We start from the raw sequence: 19,622 nt of genomic DNA, 5'->3' as shown, positions 1-19,622 counted from the left end.
CTACTAGATTGATCTTTCTTGCAATGGGAGAAGTGCTTAGCTTTGGGTTCAATCTTGTGGTGTCCTTTCCCAGTGACAGTAGGGGCAGCAAGGCACGTATTGTATTGTTGCCATCGAGGATAACAAGATGGGGTTTATATCATATTGCATGAGTTTATCCCTCTACATCATGTCATTTTACTTAAAGCGTTACTCTGTTCTTTTGAACTTAATACTCTAGATGCATGCTGGATAGCGGTCGATGTGTGGAGTAATAGTAGTAGATGCAGGTAGGAGTCGATCTACTTGTCACGGACGTGATGCCTATATACATGATCATACCTAGATATTCTCATAACTATGCTCAATTCTATCAATTGCTCAACAGTAATTTGTTCACCCACCGTAATACTTATGCTCTTGAGAGAAGCCACTAGTGAAACCTATGGCCCCCTGGTTTATTTTCCATTATATTAATCTTCCAACACTTAGCTATTTTTATTGCCTTTTATTTTACTTTGCATCTCTATTATAAAAATACCAAAAATATTATCTTATCATATCTATCAGATCTCACTTTCGTAAGTGACCGTGAAGGGATTGACAACCCCTTTATTGCGTTGGTTGCGAGGTTTATATTTGTTTGTGTAGGTGCGAGGGACTTTGGCGTGGCCTCCTACTGGATTGATACCTTGGTTCTCAAAAACTGAGGGAAATACTTCCTTTAACACATCGGAAGGGAAAACCAAGCATCACCCTTCCTCTTTAAGGGAAAACCAACGCAGTGCTCAAGAGGTAGCAGCGACGTACCCCGGAAGGGATTGACAACCCCTTTAACACATCGGGTTGCGAGGATTTGTTATCTGTGTGCAGGTGATGTTTACGTTGTGTTGCTTGGTTCTCCTACTGGTTCGATAACCTTGGTTTCTTCACTGAGGGAAATACCTACCGTCGCTGTGCTGCATCATCCCTTCCTCTTTGGGGAAATACCGACGTAGTTCTAGCAGACATGAGCTTTCTGGCGCCATAGCCAGGGAGACATCATGCTCTGCTCTGGGCGAGACGCCAGTGATGTCGGCATTTCGGTCGTAACCAGAGAGCAAAGACTTCGGTTGCCTCTGGTCGGCCCCCAAAGGCCGAGGTTCCCGACGTTCAGTAATAGGGGTCACATACCAGACGCCACCGTCCCTGGCGTTTCAGTCATAACCAGAGAGTAAATGTTTTTGTTACCTTTGGTCAACCCCCAAACACCATGGTCTCCGGCGTTTAGTAATAGGGGCCACGTATCAGACACCACTGTCCCTGGCGTTTGGGTCATAACTAGAGAGCAAATGTTTATGTTGCCTCTGGTCGACCACCAAATGCCATGGTGTCTGGCATTCAGTAATAGGGGCCACGTACCAGACGTCACTGTCCCTGGCATTTCGGTCGTAACCAGAGAGCAAATGTTTTTGTTGCCTCTTGTCGACCCCCAAACACCACGGTGCCTAGCGTTTTTCGTCATATTCTAGTGGATAAGATGCATTGGGCCCTCCTCAAGGCCATTCGTACCTCATTCTTCTCCACTCACACACCCGAGCTACTGCCCCATCACTCTCTCTCCACCACCCCAACTCCCCTCAAACCCCTCACAAATCGGTCCCATTTCACCGTTGCATTGGAGGCATTTCCAACCATTGAGGTAAATCCACTCCACCCCCATGACTTGGTTGGTTCAATCCATCATAGTTAGTGGATTTTAGCAAACCCTAGTTTTCCTTTCTTTTAGCAAATCCTTTGCAAAAAAGGTCGAATATGGTGCTATATGTTTTGTTGTAAGCTTTAGCCTAATGTATTTAGTTAGTGTACTATGCATTCTCCTGGTAATAATGCTTAGGATTATGATTAGGATTACCACAATGGTTATGCTTAGGATCAGGGTTATTGCTTAGGGTTACGGTTATTGCTTAGGGATAGAGTTACATACTTGTTTATGGTGTTGCACTAAATAATGTTAGGTCACTCATGTAGGAATGGCTGACGCCAACATGGTTTTCATTGAGAAATATTTGGATGTGGCGGGTGAAAAGAACTGCAAACTCATTGAAGAAAAGATGACTATGTGGGTTGACAGTTGCAATGTGATGAATGAAGCTGCAAGGAACTTTGCATCGGTTTATTTATGTGATTACCCAGAAAATGTCATCGCTGGAAGGGAAAAGAATTTTACTGGAGGGAAACCGGATGTCAGGAAGAAAAGGAGGGAGGGAAATCAGATGGAAGAAAAAAGAGGAGGGGAACGGGTTGGCAGGAAAAATGAGGGAAAAGAATCAAACTAAGTCTATTTTACATACAAACTTCATATATTCATCACCCCTCTTAGTAGAAAAAAATCCTATGGGACAACATATGCACCAAACCGAATTGTTTTTGCCTACATATTCAATAACACATCATCTACTACCTATCAAATCATCTATCAAGTACAAACAAATTCCTAAAACAAAGAAGCCATCTACCCATCTAACATCAATTAATGTGAAATAATGCATAAAAAAGAGAACTCGACCAAAACAAATTGGAGGGAATGGAGGAGAATACCTCAAGGATGCTTGGGGGGGGGTCAGATCCACGAATTTGAGTGGAGGATGGAGTAGATGAAGGGGGGATTTGGTGTGAGGGAGAAGAGGGGCAAGGGAAAGAGGTCTATGTTCATTCAATCGCTGCCAGGAGAAGAGGAGATGGGAATGTGTGGGTTGGGCCCGCGCGCGTGACGCCAAGGTACATGGCGTTTGGGCCTGTGCCACATTAGCACGTCAACGCGGCAGCGGGTCAGGGACCCTGGTGTCTCCCGTGTAAGCTGGACGCCAGGGTTGTTGGCGTGACAAAAAAAACCAGATTTGAATATTTTCTGAAAACGAGGTCAATTCCGGATTTTGTTAGCACAAAAGGTTAAAACGGAAATTTTGTCCTAGCTTTGATATGCGAAACCAAATGTCTGCGAGTTCCTGTCAATACTTTAATTTCTGTCCATGGTACTAATAAAATTCTCTCGGAAATAAATGGCGCTAGTACTACAACCTCAGAAAGCAAGGTTTCTTGCGAGATAGTATTCCTGGGCAACGCAGACATTCGGGCGCCAACCACAAATATTCTTTCCTCCCATTTCAGAAATCTATCCGGGCGATAAGTTCGTTTCTCGGCACGCGGGGCCCGGCCCCACGCGCCAGCCACACGAAGCACCCCTGATGACAGACGACCACAGGGCCCACCCCAGGCCATGAGGTCAAAACAGACCGTCCATACACGCGCTCCATGGACCGATCCCCGCTCACGTCCCTCTGGCTCCACGGGCCGGCACGGTGAACTTGTCCCACCGGTCCATAGACCCCGTCCGTTTAGACCTGCTGCGCTTGTACGGACAGCCCCCACTTGCTGCCGTGTGCGTACAAATAGACCAGCCTGGCCACGCGGGCACACTTTGACACGCGCCTCGTCCCTCGCCGCCGGTGCTCCCGCCGGCAGTACGAACACGCCACCCCTCACGCCGCGCGAGCACAGGTTTTGACAAGGAGGCGAGGACTAGGAAGCGCAGTTAGGAGAGAGAGGGCTTTGATCGCGGAAAAAACCTTCCGGAATCTTCCTGCCATTCAGACGGCGGGCAGGAGGGAGGCGGCGCGGCACCGCCTGACCCGCTCGGCCTCGGGTGGGGGGTTTCTTCTCGCGTGGACGAGATGGGCGCCGGCGGGAAGGCCGGGAAGGCGCGGCGGGCGGCGCGGGTGAGCCTCTGGGTGGCGCGCGCCAGCACCACCGTGCTGCTCTGGACCTGCGTCGTGGTGCTGCTCGCGGCGGCCTTCGGGGAGCACCTGGCGCCCAGCGTGCTGGGCCTGGGCGGGGTCTGGTCCGGCTGCCTCGCGCAGACGCTCGTCATCGTGCAGCGCCCGCTGCTGCTGCCGGCGGACCGCGAGAGGGTCGCCGCCACCGCCACCGCCGCCGCCGCCGCGGTCGCGCTACCGCTGCCGCCCAAGCGTATGTCGGCCGATTCCTGCTTCTTTTGCTCCCCTCCTCTTCCCTTCTCCGGTTAGGAATCATCTGCGAATCAGGCGGCTTCCCTTCCTTCTTTGCTCAGGAATATTCGGGCCTTCCATTAATGCTTTCCCCTTTCCATTTGTCGCCTTCCCTGTGAGATTGGTTGGGTTAGCACCTCTTTTTTGGGTCGATCAGCTCATGTCCGATCAATTCGGTCCAAGGATTCCGCATTCGTCGGGAACAGTTCACTTCCATGGCTCGATTAACCATAACGTGTCTCCTGTGCGGTGTACTACTACTGATTCTAACCCTGTTGCAGCCTCTACCGCCATTTGATTTGTTCGGTTCTATGTTCAGGAATCTACAAGAACAATGGCTATCTGATGGTGTCCTGCAATGGCGGTCTCAACCAGATGCGAGCCGCTGTAAGTACAGCTTGTGACAATCTCAATGCATCTAATTTACTGCGCTGTCTATATTTGTGAGCCATTGCTGCTGTTCAAACACTGAAACTGAACCATGAAAGTTCCATTGGTTAATCAGATATGTGATATGGTGACGGTTGCAAGATACTTGAATGTCACACTCATCGTGCCGGAGTTGGATAAAACTTCATTTTGGGCTGATCCTAGGTCAGCATTTCCACTGCAATTCTTAACAATTCAGTCAAGGGATGCCTTTGTCTTATCCTTTTCTGTTGCTTTGCCTACAGTGAGTTCCGAGATATATTTGATGTGGACTACTTCATAGCATCATTGAGAGATGAGGTCCGGATACTGAAAGAGCTGCCTCCAAGGCTGAAAAAGAGAGTTGAACAGGGGTATCTTCGCTCCATGCCACCCGTCAGCTGGTCTGATATATCCTATTATCATAATCAGGTTTATTTGCATCTCCCATTTCTTGTCATGTTTCTAAATCATATGCATACCAAGATAAAGATTGTAAGTAGTTATTTTTGGAAAAACAGATTTTACCAATGATAAAGAAGTACAAGGTCCTTCATCTGAATAAAACAGATGCTCGGCTTGCAAATAATGGCCTACCCATGGAGATTCAGAAACTTAGGTGCCGTGTCAATTTTGATGCATTGAGATTTACCCCTGAAATAGAAGAGCTGGGCAGGCGTGTGGTTCAAATTCTTCGTCAGAATGGACCCTTTGTGGTTCTCCACTTGCGGTATGAGATGGACATGCTTGCCTTCTCCGGGTGTACACATGGTTGCAGCAACGAGGAGGCCGAGGAGCTCACAAGGATGAGGTATTGCATCCCATCCAAATTTTCTCAACATGTTTTAGACCTGTAGTTGACAAATGAATTGTTCCTTGAACTTGGAAGATACGCTTACCCATGGTGGAAAGAGAAAGTGATCGACTCCAAGGCGAAGAGGAAAGACGGGCTCTGTCCATTAACACCAGAGGAGATTGCGATGGTACTAAAGGCACTCGACATTGATCGCCATTATCAAATATATATTGCTGCTGGTGAAATATATGGTGGACAAAGAAGAATGGCTGCACTGACCTCAGCTTATCCCAATGTGGTTAGTTCAACATCTTCAACACAGCACTGCAAGTCTGCATGCTTATCATGTCTTTTATATCTAAAGTTTATTTGCTATTGATGATGATCAGGTAAGAAAAGAGACGTTACTGCCTTCGGGACTCAGGTTTTTCCAGAACCATTCTTCCCAGATGGCAGCATTGGATTATATGGTGTCCTTGGAGAGTGATGTTTTCATCCCCACTTATGATGGTAACATGGCAAAAGTTGTTGAAGGCCATCGCAGGTATTTCTATCAAGTTCCAACCTTTCCCTTGTTATGTGACACTGTATCATGTTATACTTGTCACTAGACATAGAAGTTTGTCCCTTGGAATAAAAATATCAAGAAAAAACTATTACCCCCTCAAAAAAGAAAGAAAGAAAGAAACGAAACACCTATTACCTGCCCCATGCCATGCTGCATGATCTCAATGTTCTCAATCATCCTTATAGGAGTAGCAGGATTCTTTCAAACCCCAACTTTTAGAATGTTTCATTTCAGTTGGGTGATAATAGTCAAATGTCTCAAAACATGAACAATTGTGTTGTGTATACAGTTTTTTCATGATTGCATCCTCGGTAAAATTAATGTTTGAAGCTGAAACTTTGGGATGTCACAATCTTGTTTCAGAAAAAAAAGGCTTTGCCGCATTTTCATTCAACTGTTGTTTTGTCCCCTGTCCACAGATACTTGGGGTTCAAGAAGACAGTGCTACTAGACCGGAAACTTATAGTTGAGCTCGTCGATGAGTACAAAAACGGCACATTGAGCTGGACCGATTTCTCCTCCTCTGTGAAGGCATCACACACGAGCCGCATGGGCGCGCCGTCCAGGAGGCAGGTGATTCCTGACAAACCCAAGGAAGAGGACTACTTCTATGCCAATCCTCATGAGTGCTTGCACCAACCAGATGAGCTATCAGCTTTATGATACCCTCGGATATACACACATTCTTTCCAGAGCCATGGCCTGGCCTGGATTACATTTCTTGAGTAGGCATAATTGGAGATCTAGCTGCAATTGCATTGATGGGGACAGGCACCTGAGAGGGATAAATGGTGCCTTTTGTTAGGTGATAATATACACAGATTGGCATGATTTTGCCAGTTTTTCATCGTTGTTGTTGTCGGAATAAGCAGCATGTGATTTTGTGTTGTACATATGAGCATAGGGCTTAGAAGAAAACCACACGCACGAGTTGGGGGGTTTCGGTTTCTGTATTGAGCTTGCATGTGATGTGATGCATATATACTCGTACATTCTGATGGTGGTGGTCAGAAGCTCTTATTCCGTTGTACAGAATTTGGATGATTTGGTTGAACTGATGATATTGGTGTTTAGTTCTGGGCGTGATTTTTGTTACTGAACGCAATGCGAAGTTCTTCGCTCGGTTTCTGCCCAAGTATATTGATTTAGATCCGTGTGGTCAGATACTTACGAAAATGATAAACTTTGGCCACGAATTATTGTTAATTGATACTGCTACTGGTAGAAGAAAAACAACGGCCAGAAGTAGGTATTGAGACCGTGTTAATTGATGTCTAAAATGACAGGCCAAAGAAGGAGGCGGGTGCTACGACTTTTGAACTTGGTGTTCCATGCTGATCTGTTTTAGTAGCATAGCATGATTTTTGTTCAGAAGCTGATCGAGGCTGCCCTCCAGGGGCCGCCTCAATCGTCCTCCTCCTCGATCCGCAATGCGCGAGCGCAGGGCTCCACTCGCGTACGTGCGTGCGTGCGGTTTTCTACTACTAGCAGCGTTTGCGTCGTGAGGAAGGAACGATCCAGCCCGTATTCGGTGCAGCGCCGATACCAAAGCTACCTGCGTCGGAGGCCGAGCAATTCGTCCGGTTGCGAGTAAGGCTGGCATCGGGATCGGCTTCAGGTCAGCTCAGATGAGCCGAGCCTCGCTCTCCGAGTCACCACCGCGCCGGCGTGCGTGCTCCCCGTCCCCGCGGCACGCTTACGCCACGTCGGGATCGCCGCCGTCGCGGGATCGCGCGCGCCCGTAACCTAACCTCCTCTGCCTTTTACTACTCCCTCCTTTCCGGTTTATAGGGCTCAATTCAAAAATCACCAACCAAGGTAGATGGTGAGTGGTGGAATAATTTTTTGTATTTGCAAAACCAGTCAACTAATGCGCTTGTTTTCCTCAAACAATTGTGTTTACCAATGCATTAATTGCAATGCATGCATGCACAAAGCACATGCGTTGGTCAATTTTTTTTTAATACTTGCATGCAATGATTTAATGCACCTTGAAATCTGAACATGTAATAAGGAACAACCAAATTGAGCCTTACAAAACGAAAAAACTAAAATTTTGAGATAAGCCTTATAAACCGGAAAGGAGGGAGTATTCATTTGTTATTATCTGCTCAGCACGCCCATGAGGCAAAGTGCAGGTCAGTGCGGCGCCCACCCACCCACCACTGTCACACCGCGAATCCGCACGATCACGACGGCACCAGCGCGCGCGTTGCCGGATTTCAACCGCTTCGACTTTCACTCCGTCGCAGGTGGCGTCCATTTCGACATCCCTTTTCTCTTCAGGGTTTTTCTTGCCAACACATGTCAAAGGCCGCCAAGTCAAGTCCACTGCTCTACTTGTGCCGTCGACCATCGCCCGCTGCGTGACAGCGTCTTGGAAGGGACAAAGACTGACGCGCACTAATTTTGACGTGCAATACAATGGACCGCGTTTGCATCTTGAACAATGGACTTGCTCTGGCTGTATCTCGCCACTGCCTGCTGTTTAGTTCCAAAGAGTGGGCCGCAAAGTCAGGGTCAGACTTTGAATTAGTTAGGTGCTGGGTAAACGAGGTTCCCGCATCACTGCTGCACCGCAAGCGTTGCGTAGGGGTTCCGTCACTAGCAAAGTCACGCGATCGCGTCTCGGAACCCGCTTCTCCCGGTGTCTCCCCTCGCCGCCGCACGACGGTCAGCTACCGGCGCCGCAGCCTGCCGGCCACCGGAACCACCGACAATGCATGAGGCGGCACGGGCTTCCATCCAATTCATCATTAACACAATTCGACAGAGATAAGATAATAGCAAAACAGATATGAGAGCTGCGGACACACCAACAAGCTGACATACTCCAGGGTGCGACTTAACTAACAGGAAATATAGTCGATCGAGTTATCTTACAGGTTACACGGGGGAGAAACTTCGCATACGAATGGAAGCCTGTATATACTAGTACTACAAGAGCAGCTTCACAATCTGCAATGGAAGCTTCTTTGTTTTGTTTTGCTTTTACTTCAACAATAAATAAAAGGTGGCGGCGCGAAGATTAAATGAAAGAATGCACCAAAGTCTCGCTCGTCCCGGTGCCGTCACAGAACAACATAATGTACATGCAATCTCAGGGTCTCCGCTGGCAATGCCGCAGAGGAAAGAATGATCAATCCTGTCTTGGGTGGAGAATGCGGCGAGGGTCGCCGCCGTCAGGTGTTGCCCGGCTTGTACCGCTTCGTCGCATGGGGAAGCTCTTCGGCGGCGTTGCCCAGCATCGTCTGCTGATGGCCCATCATGTTGTTCGTCGGGCCTAGATCGGTGTGCTCCTACATGGATGTAAACACCGCATGTCAAACTTAAAAAATACGTAGGGATGAATAACCTACACAAGGAGACGTTAAGGCGCATTTACAAGAACTGACTCAAAGCTATTTAAAGTGTGCAAATGCTACAATAGAAACGATAGGAATTGTATGAATTTTTTGCAAAGGTATCTTCAGAATAGGTATAGAGAAAATTCCTTATTTGACACTGTCTTAAAATCTGGTTCCTTATTTGACACTGGAAAAGTTTTTCTTCCCTATTTGACACTAGTCCTAAATTTTATTCCCTATACGATACTTCCGTCCATTTTGAGCCTAAATGACACCTGAAAAGACGATTTTGCCCCTCATGCGGTATGTGTCTGCGCGCGCGTGTGTGCTGTTGCGTGTGTGGGTGCACGCGCACATGTGTGCTGCTGCTGCATGTGTGTGTGCATGTGTGCTGCTGCGTGTGTGTTTGCTACTGCGTGTGTACGTGCGCGCGCGTGTGTGTGTGCGCTGTTGCGTGCCTATGTGCTGCCTGCGTGTGTGCTCTGATGGATGCATTTGCAAGAACTGCCTCTGAGCTCTTTAGTGTGTGTAATGTGATACTGAGTTTAAAGAATTATTAAGGTGATTCAAAATTATGGTACCAAGCATGGACAGGCTAAACAGTCAACTTTGTGCAGTTCCCTAGAACTGCAAATGCTACAATAGAAATGACAGGACTTGTATGAATTTTTTCAGAGGTATCTTTAAAATAGGTATATGAGGAATATGAAGTATGATAAGAGTGACGTACCTTAAAATTGGAGGATTGTCCAGCAATAGGTCTTTTGACAGCTCGCTTGCCCAGGTTGATCTGGACAGAGATGTTGGCTTGGGACAAATCTATACCCGAGCTTTGAAGAGCATGCGTCAATGTGTTAAGTAGCCTGTTGTGAGTTAACAAAAGCCTAATTGTGTCAATATACTTTGTTTGGTAAAGGCGAAAAATGCTTTTCACGATATGCTCTATAAACCTGACATAGGAACACAAGATAATAGAACCAAGGAGATCAACCTAAAATTCTAAACTATAGAATTGCCGGGAAACATTAATTTGATAGCAACAATCAAAAGCGGATGTCAAATGTTTCTGAAAATAAAATGCAACTATTATAACTATTAACATGCAGGATTCTGATACTCAAGTAGCGACGTACAATACTAAAGATAGTGGTATTCTTTGCAACATACTCTTGGGAATATTGGCTTGACACGCTGATTGTTCCTTCATCAATCATCAATTGTTGATTATTTAACACGTCACTGTTCACAGCGCAATCATCCACACCAGATGGATCTGCCCATTGTGGTTGGGACTGGGGCGAAACATTATCTGCATAAAAAAGGATATATTCATGAATAACCAATAGTACTTCCAGAATGGGAACAGAAGCACAGGTGGGTTGTCAAACATACTCATAATATTTGTTGGAGTGTCCGCCGATCTACAGGACACACTAGCCATGTGGTCGGTTTCTGCCTGATCCGGTGCCCCTGAGATAGCCGCGGTGTGGTTATCATCAAGCTTGCCTGTGATATTGAATCCAGGGGAGGCCCCATTTCTGATGAATTGTGAAGGGTCAGGCGAGGCATCTTCTGCGATTTGCCCTTTACTCTGGACCACAAGAATAATAGTATGTGTAAGATGCTGACCAGAAAGTTCTGAAGATTTCAGTCGGAGATGACATGCAATTACAGGAAACAAAATTTACCTGTGCATTTTTCCAAGATGATCGAAAATACATGTTTGACTACAAAATATAGAACAGAGTTGAGATACAGCCGTCCAAGAATGGATTGTTAATCGCATATTGCAGATTTGGAAAAACAATTACCCATGGGAGCAACTTTGCATTTTCTTGGTTCCATTCTGGAAATGAAGCCTCGTACTTCTGTGCTTTCTCTTGCAAAAATCGTATATATTCAATAACCTGGATAAAAATAGCATCAAGAGAGAACCAAGTTAATCAACCAGGAGACAAACTTGTTTTCTTTCGAGAACACCAGGAGACAAACTTGCTGCTGGGAGCCTTACCTCTAAGAGAAATGTTGCCTTGTCTCTCTTTTGATCAGTGTGTGGTAAAAGATCCCTAAGTATCTGAAACCTGTTGAAATAATGTCGACAGAAGAACAGTTATGTTACGTACACTGAGCCCAGTGTTTGTCTGCCGCTCACAAATGGTCTTGAGAATAATTTCAGATAAGCTCCTTCATAATAAGTACTCCATACACTATATCTACGACTTTTTGTTTAGGATGCATATATCTGTGATTTGCCAAAATACAAATTTGTCTAATTTTGTATGGACAACCATTAATATCTTAAGAGATTTAATCTTGTTGTTCAATCATGAACTAAATTTGATAATTTACATACCTAGTGTTTATACAATCATACTCCCTCTGTTTGTTTTTATAAGACGTTTCAGACAGCTTGCTTTGTACTGTTTTGAACAGTGTCTGAATGTCTAAAACGTCTTATAAAAATGAACAGAGGTAGTACAATCTACTTAAGATCTCGCACACAATCATACAATCTACTTTAGAACATGTTCTAAATTACCAAAATCTTTGACTAACTAAAATTTCTCCGACACAATTGAGGTCACAACTTAGATATCTAATTGCCATGGAACAATGGCAATACAATACTGATGGATTGTTTATCTTCTGAACAAACTACAGGAGTTCAGGAATCCTCACCTGTCATTGATCTTGCTACGGCGGCGCTGCTCAGTTGCAGAATGCTTTGACTTTGGTGTGTTTGGCAGCTGATCCGTGCCGCTGCCGCTGCAGCTCCCGCCCTTCGCATCCACCCTGACAGCTAACTCTGCTACATAAAAAGCATTCATTAGTAAAAAAACTGGAGGTTTGCAAAAATCATCAACCCTGTTTTGTGTGCTGAATGCAGCGGATCTCACGTAACCTGGTATGTTTTGTTTATTTTGATGGTCACAGTGCTCGCGACGAATTGTATCGCAATTGCATTGTAGGGACACGATATGCATGACACAATTAATGCTGGCTGCCAAGATACTATGTGAAAGTATTACAGGATATGAGGAGTTTTTCCTAACTACAAAAAGGAACTCAACAGCTGGCATGCCCCATTTCATGGCCAGTTGGACTTTGAGAAAGAAGGCAGAGTAAGGCGAAAATCTCGGCGGCCCTTGGATGCGAGTGATCCCAGGCATGGAAGTTGTGCATCTTTCCATCGACCTCAATGGAGCTGCATCCGGTTGCTTTGGTGACACCCCTCTCTCTCATGGTGACCCGTACACCAGCAACATGGCTCCACATCCCTGCAGACGCATACATGTTTGCCAGCTGCACATAATGCCCCGCGTTGGACTGCTCCAACTCAAAGATGTGCTGTGCTGCCCTCTCAGCCATGGCCATGTTTGAGTGCTCGTGCATCTTGCAACCGTGAAGTAAGGCACCCCACACACTCATCTCTGGCTTGATGGGCATGTCAAGTATAAATCGATATGCTCTGTCAAGCTGACCAGCACGAGCAAGCAGGTCGACCACACAAGCATAGTGCTGGTGCCGAGGCTCGATCTTGTGGTCAGGTTTCATGGAATGAAAGTAGAACCACCCTTTCTCCACAGCGCCCGCATGGTTGCACGCTGACAAAAGCCCCAAGAAAGTCACATCATTCGGTTTCACCCCTGCAAGCTTCATGTCCTCAAACAGACCAATGGCCTCAGCGAGATGGCCGTGCACCCCGTAACCTGAGATCAATGCACTCCAGACTACCACATCCCGCTCATGGGCACGCATCTGTTCAAAGACTCTGCGCGCATGGGCAATGCTCCCTGACTTGGCGTACATGTCAATCAACGCTGTGTTCACGAGAACATCCTCCCTGCACTCACTGCGGCGTACATAATCCTCCATCCATACTGCAAGCTCGGTGGAGCCGAGCTGAGCACAGGCCATGATCACCGACCGCAACGTGACAGAATCAGGGCTCATGCTCCTTGCAAACACCTGCATCTGCTTGAACAAATGCACTGCCTCGCCGGCAAGCCCGTTCTTGGAGTAACCCGATATCATGGCATTCCACAGGATCACATTTACCCGCGGGGGCGGGATCCTGTCGAAGAGTGCCCTCGCAGCCACGATGCAGCCAAACTTGGCATACATGGCCGTCAACGTGGTCACAACATCTTGTTCATAATCGAAGCCACCCTTGACTACCAAGGAATGAGCTGATTTGGCACCTGGCAAGTCATCGAGCTCCATGTACGCCTTGAGGACCGTGACAAGCAGCACAAAATCAGGACGGACATGACAGCACATCATCGCTGCAAACAGCCGTAACGCTTGCAAGGGGCTGCCACTTTGCACGAGCCCGGAGATGAGAGAGGTCCAGGAGACAACGTCCCTGTCGCAGTCACGCGTTCCCTCGAACACGCGGCGAGCACGGCCGGCATCCCCGCAGGAAAAGTACATGGCGATGAGTGAATTGTGCAGGAATCGCGTGTCCCCGTCAGTGAGACGTAACGCGTGGGCATGGGCTGCGCGGCCAGGGACAGACTTGAGCACATCGCCAATGGCAGGGGCGGGCGGGAGGAAGGCCGGGTGTCCCGCGCGGACAGCGAGGTAGTGGCGGAGCGCGAGGGAGGTCAGGCGGAGACGGAACGCGAGGCGGGAGGCGGCGTGGAGAAGGTGCGGGGGCGGGTGGGGGACGTGGTCGAGCAGGTGGCGGGCGAGGGGGCGGAGGCACGGGGACGCACGGACACGGCAGGCAGCGCGCAGCAGCAGGAGCGCAAGCGCCGGCGAGCCGCCGAGGAGGCGGCCGGAGACCAGGAGGTGAGCGTGGAGCTGGTGGACGTGCGACGGCCGCGCGCACCGCGCCTCCATGGCCGCCGCCGTCAGGTCGCGCCAACTCCTCCCTTCCCCCTACTCTTCCCTCTACACGAACATTGCCTCCGCTGTGAGTACAAAAATGGGGCCGTCTAGCAAAAACGAAACAGAAGAAGGAAAAAAAAACAGAAACAGAAACAATCGGGATGGAGAAGCCTGCACGCGCCCGAGCGCTTCCGAGAAGGAAATTGCTCGTGGATTACAGCGGAATTGAGCGGAATTGCGGTACCTTGCAGCGAGGAGGAGACCTCGCGGCGCGCGGCGAGGCCGTCGTCGTCGTCGAAGCCGGCGCCGCCGCTGGATCTGGAGCCAGAGTCCATGAACCCGCCGCCGCCGCGCCGCTTCCGCTCCGACGGGTGCTTTCTGGACGCGGTGGCCGCCTGCCCGGCGCCGGCGAAGGGGAGCGTCCACTGGTGGTGGTGCCCTGCAAGGTGGACGACAGAGACAGGGACTCCTTTAGCTCGTTCCCGGGCCCTTTACCCAACAGCGACACGGAACGAAGCAGAAAAAAGTGGCCCACACGCCAGTGGCCACGCCGAAAATTTGTGGGGACGACGTGTGTGTGGCCATAGCGCAAGGATAGATATGGGCCGGTAGCCGGCTGTTCACGTGGGACGGGTGAACAGGACAAGAGAGGCTCATCAGTTGCACGGGCCGTAGGGCCCCTTCCTGACCCATTATGCCGGCCCACACAGGGAGGCCAGCTTGTCCCTCGCCCACTCTGTAGTTCTCAAAAAAAAAGTAGGAGAGAATTCCTTATTTGGCCCTTTCTTAAAATTTGATTCCCTTTTTGGCTCTAAAAAATATTTTCTTCCTTTTTTGACACTCAAACTTTATTTTGTTCCTATATAACACTTCCGTCAGTTTTGGCTAATAACGGTGTTAAGTCTGATCTAAAAAGACTGTTTTACCCCTAGTACAGTATGTGACCAGATTATTTACATGCAAACACAGAGGTAACGTGATATATTTTTTTTTGTGGTTGAATAAACAAACAAAAATAGTACTATATGGCTAGTCATAAAAAGATATTGCGGAGATCTAACAATTATTATAATATTATGAGTGGAACAATGACGGCCCATTCAATCATATTGTAGCGTACAAATTTGTACGTATTAATATTGCCATTAATATTACGGTTAATAATCATCTACTACGCACAGGAATCAGTGAGTCACTACCCATATATACACGAATACATGAGATAGTTATGAGAGTATTCTGCCCTCCGCCGAGATCGAATCGATCCAGTTGATTGAGAGCTAGCTTCTACCGGCCGTGCACGCACATGAGACGAGCGTGCACTGCTACGTTCCAGGCAAAATCAATCAAGCTGCTAGGTTTGCACGTACTCGTGTGCTAGCTCCTCTGAAGCATCGATACGTCCAGGATCAGCGTGTCCGCATATAATGCGTTGCCGATACATTCGATACGGCGCCAATACAGGTATCCGTGCAGTATCATGTTGGGGACATGGGAAGCCCACAGCAGCAGTAACCGTAAACATCCAGCGCAGTGTATTTGTTAGCGCATCGGGTACCGTGGCAAGCTCTCGCGGATGGAGCTGCAACACGATTGTGTTTGGGCGGTAGCGGATATGGATATTTGAACGTGTTCACGCCCCTTCTCTTCTCTTTTTTTTGACACAATATCATCAGGGGTAAAATTGTCTTTGTACCGTTAACACAGCCGGATGGAAAACTGGATGGAAGTGTCATCTAGGGAACAAAAATGAAGTTTAAGGGTCGAGAAAGGAAATAATAAGTTTTTTGGGAAAAAAAAGGAAGCAAATTTTAAGAAAAGGCCAAATAAAGATTTCTCTCAAAAAGTAGAGTACTGCACGTAGCAAAAGTGTGACTACGGAGGGAAGAGTGTCACGGACACATGCCAGCGGCTACAGCGCGGTGGGTAGGTTAGGTACTGAGCCTTGCGCTGTGACGTGGTGAGAGGGAGAAGACGACGTGATCCACGTGCGTGCGAGCGTGCCTGCGTGCGCCCGGCACGTCGACGTCGATCGACGACCGGAAAGCAAAGGCCCAGCCCCGGAGGCGTAGCAGCATCTACGACCGCTGGCTCCCACCACAGCTCACGGGCAACGGCGCCGGAGAGGGAACTGATCGTACGTACCTTGCGCTCTCGGTGGCTGTGATGCCGTGGGCTGGCCCCAGAGCACGAACGGCGGCGGCTCGGGCTTCACCACCACCGCGGCGGCGGCGGCCGGCTGTGGTCCGGCGGCTCCGGGCACCTGCTGGGTGACGCTGAAGGTGCCGATGCCGCCCGGCAGCGCGTGCTTCGTCGTCTGCGGCTGCTGCTGCTGCCTGTCCGCGCCGGACGGTGCCGACGCCGCCGGCTTCTCCAGCGGCTGCAAGAAGTCGTGCGTCTTCAAAAAGAAACCTGCAGCAATTCTTTGTTTCTCAGTATCAGCAGTAACATAAGTAAAGTTGTCATGATTAAGTTCGTGAGGTGAATAATTCTTTGCTAGTAGTAATTGTGCTAGTAAGAAGACTGAACTAACACTAGGAATTTTTTTTTCTTTTTCACGAGAAGAACCAACAATTTCGCAACAACAAAAAAAGAACTTAACATGGGTTGCGCTGGGCTAATCATGATTAGGCTCGTGGCCTCGTGGGGTATAATCAAGGTGGGGCCCGGCCAGATAGGACGGATGGAGGCAGGGCGGGGGGAAGCGAGGCGTCGACGGCCGCCGCTTGCGTCCAACCCACACGTGATCCGCTCGCCGTTGCTTCTGGTTGTCGCTTCATATCGCCAACTTGACACGAAATTTTGAACCCCAATCATCGTCACCGGTCGCACGCTACAGTGACGACCAAGCTTGTTCGTGCGCTGGCTAATTGTTTACGCGTACTGGTGGTCCTCCTTCCAAGGTTGATCTCCAAGCGGTTGCCCCAAGAAAAACAAATTTGATTCACAGCAGGGAAGAACTACTGGGTTGATTACATTCTTGACGAGCGAAACCTGAGCGCAATTTGGACCTGCCTGCCCACAGATCATGATCTGACCTACCTAGCTGCCAATTCGATCGAAGTTGGCTGATGCTACTAGGAATTAACCCGCCGCCGGGGAGAGAGAGGGAGGGGGAGGTTGCGATCAGAGACAGAGAGGGAAGGAGACGCGGAATTGAAGTGCGGATCGACGAACCTTGGGAGGCGGCGGGAGGCTTGGAATCGTGGAGCTGGAGAGAGGAGTCCTTGGCGGCGGCCGCGGCGGCGGCGGGGGCGTAGAGCGAGAGGAAGTCGTGCGTCGCCTTGTTCCCTGCACACACACGCGCGCTCTTTCCGAATTAGGCAACGCCCCGCCGAAACGCCATGGATCGGCGCCGAGCAAAACAAAATTAATGCTGCCATCCATGCTAGACGTACCTTGGATGCCCATAATTCTAGCGCATCAGTCGGTCAGTCGCATCGCCTCGCCGCCGGACGCGCTATTCTCCTGGGCTGGTAACGATCGCCGGAACAATTGATCTTCCCCTAGCACGCGCGCGCAGAGCTTGCAAGCCCTGGAGAACTCCTCTCTCTCCTCTCTGAACTCTCTCCCTCTCTCTCTCTCTCTCTCTCTCTGAATTCTCTCTCTGCGCACGCTGCTACGGCTTCTCCTCCTCTACCAGCGGCTAGCTAGGCAGGCGGCTGCCCGTGTGAGCTGTGGGAGCCTTTATACGGCACGCCCCCCCCCCCCCCCCACCTGGTCGTTGCCACCGCCGCGAGAGAGACGCCGTTACGTGACGGCGTTGGTTGCTAGCTAGGCTGCTGGCGCGGCCGCGCAGCGCACGTGCCGTGGTCACCCCCGGCGTGGCGTGCCGTGCCGTACCGCGGCGCCGGAGGAGGGAGATTGGCGCGTGGGGCGATCCCGAGGTGGGGGAGGGAGGGGCTAGTGGTGGTGGGTCGGGTCGGGGGCGGGTCGTGCGAGTGCGGCCGGCGGGCGGGACGGAATAGGAATAGGAATAGGATAGGTCGACGTGGAGTGGGGAGGCGGTCACGTGCCGGTTGTTGGCCGGGCCCGCGGCGGCACATGGAGCCGGAAATTGCGGGCATCCCGTGGATGGCGACCGGCGCGGGGTCATGTGCTCCAGATTCGGCCTCGCCACTCCCCTCCCCCCACCGTCTCCCGCGCACCTGCGTCCTTTTCCCCTCTCCCCGATCGAATTCACGCGCCAGTGGCAGTACAAAATTATTGGGTTGCTTCGTCCCGCCCAACAAATCAGTGCAAAGAGACGCAAAACTTACTATACTGAACATGCGTGCTTCTGAACCTGTCAGTCCCGAGGAGTACATTTTAAACGGTCTTTTAAAACGCTGGTGGTAGTACGAACTGAACTTCCTCCGATGTTGTTGTCTCACCGCCGATCCGGACGGCAAATTTGACAAATTTGATTTGTGGATGAAATCAAATCACATAATGAACTGTCCGTGAAACTATTTCACGCGGCTGACCTTTTTGTGTGACGCCCGTCATGAAGGCGCCACACTACAATGTACGACGCCTCACAGATAGGCGCTACACGCCTGGCCAGCGTTGTACCCCAGACTGCCTAAAAATTGCTAAGTCATTGTGCAGAGCCTAAGAGCTATGCGCTGCACTGTATAGTGTGGTGCCTAGCTCTCAGGCGCTGAACTAGTGGTTGCACTACAAAATGAAGCAACCACTAGTGCAACGCCTAGAAGTTAGGCGCTGCACACTGACTTAATAATTTTCGGATCACATGGGTGCGACGCTGGCCAGGCGTGTAGCGCCTATCTGTGAGACGTTGCACAGTGTAGTGTGGCACCTTCGTGTCGGGTGTCACACAAAAAGGTCAGCCGCGTGAAATAGTTTCACGAGCAGTTTATTCTGTGATTTGATTTCGTCCATAGGTCAAATTTATCAATTTTGCCGATCCGGACAGACAAACTACTAAAATCTCCTGCCGCATGCGATGCATGCGTGTCTGTCAACTCTCCCTTTTGCGGGCTGCTGGCGGCACCATCATGATCAAACCAGCGTTCATTTAGACTAGCCACAATGGGTAGTAACATAAAGTAGTAACATGAGCATGTTACTACTCTATGTTACTATCTCTATAGTGGGAAGTAACATATGTGTAGTAACATGCAACACTTTATTTATTATGCTATAGACTCATCTTGCCTTGATATGTGTGATGTTACAGTAACTAGCTAAGTTGCTAAAACTACCTCTTTCTTCATTAACTCATTGCCACATAGACAAATTTGCTGAGTTGGACTTGAAGTTACTGCTGAAGTTACTTCCGCTGTGGCTAGTCTTACCGCTTTCGGCTCTCTTTATTTATTACCGCGCGCTCACTTTGCCCGCCCGCCCGCCTTTGGCTTTGTGTCCCATCGTCGGCGGTAAAAAAAGAAAGCACTGCCCGAATCCATCACCGCCGCAGTAAATCTAGCAGGATAGATGGATAGAAAAGCATCATTGCCTGCGTCCAGTTCGGTTCCACCACCCCGAAGCTCCGTCCGTCCAACACGCGCACGATCGCTTCACGTGGCTCGTACGCCTATCTGATCCGATCGGCGCGCGATCGCCCCTCGTATCACTTTTTACCCCCACCCACCCTACCGCCGGGGGAACAGGAAAAACAAAGACCCCGGTATTTCGGCCTC

General features: G+C 49.4%; 2 protein-coding genes across 5 annotated transcripts; one reads left to right on the top strand and one right to left on the bottom strand.

The window, feature by feature from the left end:
- Positions 1-3,437: 3,437 nt before the first annotated feature.
- LOC123121816 (rhamnogalacturonan I rhamnosyltransferase 1) lies at positions 3,438-6,870 on the top strand. Its single transcript, XM_044541883.1, has 8 exons — positions 3,438-3,987; positions 4,345-4,412; positions 4,531-4,619; positions 4,700-4,865; positions 4,955-5,244; positions 5,323-5,527; positions 5,619-5,773; positions 6,217-6,870. Exons 1-8 carry the CDS (start codon positions 3,693-3,695, stop codon positions 6,458-6,460), a joined length of 1,512 nt encoding a protein of 503 aa, XP_044397818.1. The 5' UTR covers positions 3,438-3,692; the 3' UTR covers positions 6,461-6,870.
- Positions 6,871-8,621: 1,751 nt separating this feature from the next.
- Positions 8,622-17,917, bottom strand: LOC123121815 (transcription factor BIM1). 4 transcript variants are annotated; one of them, XM_044541880.1, is made up of 12 exons: positions 17,376-17,917; positions 17,155-17,268; positions 16,123-16,389; positions 14,222-14,416; positions 11,824-11,950; positions 11,156-11,225; positions 10,956-11,051; positions 10,833-10,871; positions 10,537-10,735; positions 10,312-10,453; positions 9,875-10,007; positions 8,622-9,096 (listed from the first exon to the last, which is right to left on the bottom strand). In XM_044541880.1, exons 1-12 carry the CDS (start codon positions 17,386-17,388, stop codon positions 8,980-8,982), a joined length of 1,512 nt encoding a protein of 503 aa, XP_044397815.1. In that variant the 5' UTR covers positions 17,389-17,917; the 3' UTR covers positions 8,622-8,979. The 4 variants fall into 4 exon arrangements, 3 of the variants coding, with proteins under 3 accessions (XP_044397815.1, XP_044397816.1, XP_044397817.1); XM_044541881.1 differs by lacking the exon at positions 14,222-14,416; XR_006459876.1 differs by lacking the exons at positions 16,123-16,389; positions 17,155-17,268; positions 17,376-17,917 and adding an exon at positions 12,047-14,040 and having other exon boundaries at positions 14,222-14,355.
- Between the last annotated feature and the right edge of the window lie 1,705 nt (positions 17,918-19,622).

This window comes from Triticum aestivum, chromosome 5D, assembly GCF_018294505.1.
Source record: "Triticum aestivum cultivar Chinese Spring chromosome 5D, IWGSC CS RefSeq v2.1, whole genome shotgun sequence".
Classification (NCBI taxonomy): Eukaryota; Viridiplantae; Streptophyta; class Magnoliopsida; order Poales; family Poaceae; genus Triticum; species Triticum aestivum.
Note: the sequence above shows the minus strand (reverse complement) of the source record. Positions and strands in the feature narration are given on the sequence as shown.